Source organism: Microcaecilia unicolor, chromosome 1 (assembly GCF_901765095.1).
Source record: "Microcaecilia unicolor chromosome 1, aMicUni1.1, whole genome shotgun sequence".
Classification (NCBI taxonomy): domain Eukaryota; kingdom Metazoa; phylum Chordata; class Amphibia; order Gymnophiona; family Siphonopidae; genus Microcaecilia; species Microcaecilia unicolor.
Window position 1 is genome coordinate 506,264,275 of NC_044031.1, and position 1,643 is coordinate 506,265,917.

Here is a 1,643-nt window from a genome sequence, read left to right on the forward strand (position 1 = left end):
TAATGAGGTAAAAGACTCCCCCGGCTGCGGCCGCAGAGCTCCTGAAGGGGAAGGCGAGATGCCCGGGCTCAGCAGCAGCAACACAGCCGGATAACCTACGAGAAGCAGCAGCGGAAGACTAGAAAGACAGACCGCAGCGGGATTTTTTTTCTTTTATGAGCAGTTTCGTTTCATTTTTTTGCTTGTTTGGAGGGAGCAGAGGAAGAGACTTGATTTTTTTTTTGTTTCTTTTTCTCGGTGTGTTTGCTGGTCGCTGCCCCGGAGCGGGCTATGGACGGGGGGCTGCACCGCGGCGCGCCCGACCAGCAGCAGCAGCCGCTCTTCCCGCCCCACCACCAGCAGCTCAAGAGCGCGCGCATGGAGCCCGCCTTCCGCTGCCCGCCAGCGGGGCTCGAGCTCTCCGCCGCCGCCGACCTCCTGCACCACGTCCAGCAGCAGCAGCCGGGGGCGGCGCCCGTCGGAGCCCTGACTGGAAGCGGCGGAGGAGCGGGAGACTCTCTGGCGCTCGCCGCCTCCCTGTACGCCGAGAGCCGCGGAGGCTCCATGGCGGAGAGCAGCGGCGGCGAGGACCAAAGCCCGGACGAGGACAGCGACGGCCGCTGTGAACTGCTGCTGCGCGGCGGCGGAGCCAGGGCTGACGGCGGGGGCTCGGGGGGCACCGGGGCTTCCGCAGCACCTGCCACAGGAGGAGGAGGCGGCGGCGGAGGAGTCACAGGCGGCAAAAAGTCCAAGGAGCAGAAAGCGCTGCGCCTGAACATCAACGCCCGCGAGCGCCGGCGCATGCACGACCTGAACGACGCGCTGGACGAGCTGCGGGCGGTCATTCCTTACGCGCACAGCCCGTCCGTGCGCAAACTGTCCAAGATCGCCACCCTGCTGCTGGCCAAGAACTACATCCTGATGCAGGCGCAGGCCCTGGAGGAGATGCGGCGCCTCGTGGCCTATCTGAACCAGGGCCAGGCGCTGTCGGCCGCGTCCTCGCTGCCCGGCTCGGCGGCCGTGGCGGCGGCGGCCGCGGCCACCGCCGCCCTGCACCCGGCGCTGGGCGCCTACGAGCAGGCGGCGGCCGGTTACCCGTTCAGCGCCGGCCTGCCCCCGGCCGCTTCGTGCCCGGACAAGTGCGCCCTGTTCAACAACGTGGCCTCCAGTCTGTGCAAGCAGTGCACCGAGAAGCCTTAAGGCGCGGCGAGGATTGAGCGCGCGGGGTGGCCGGAGGCAGCGCCCGAGTGCGGGCTCCTTCCCCGGCCGGGGTGCCCAGGGGGGGAGGGGCAGCACGGGAGCGCAAGGAGGGCGAACTCGGGGAGTCTTCTCTTTCAAGCTTAAGACTTTGCAAGCCATAGCGAACTTTGATTTGTGCCGGGAATGCTTTGGAAGGGGAAGGAGAGAGAAAGTGAGGCACCTCCAAGGGATTTGGGGGGTGGGGGTGGGGGTGGGTGGACTGATGCCTTCTGTACACGAAGTAAATCTCCAGTGGAAAAGAAGGGGACTGCGATGATTATGCAGATAATGACTGAATAAGCGGAGAAATTAGACAAGGGCCTCGTTAAAAAAAAATCTGAGCCAGGAAATAAACTCGAAGTTATAGACTTATTTAATCGAAAAAGTGACTTGATAACTAAGAAATAAAGACTATTTTTTATTGC

At 63.4% G+C, this 1,643-nt stretch overlaps 1 protein-coding gene across 1 annotated transcript; it reads left to right on the forward strand.

Annotated features, from left to right (window-relative positions):
* Nucleotides 1-270: 270 nt before the first annotated feature.
* On the forward strand, nt 271-1,389 carry BHLHE22 (basic helix-loop-helix family member e22). Its single transcript, XM_030189588.1, has one exon. It carries the CDS (start codon nt 271-273, stop codon nt 1,177-1,179), a length of 909 nt encoding a protein of 302 aa, XP_030045448.1. The 3' UTR covers nt 1,180-1,389.
* Nucleotides 1,390-1,643: the final 254 nt, after the last annotated feature.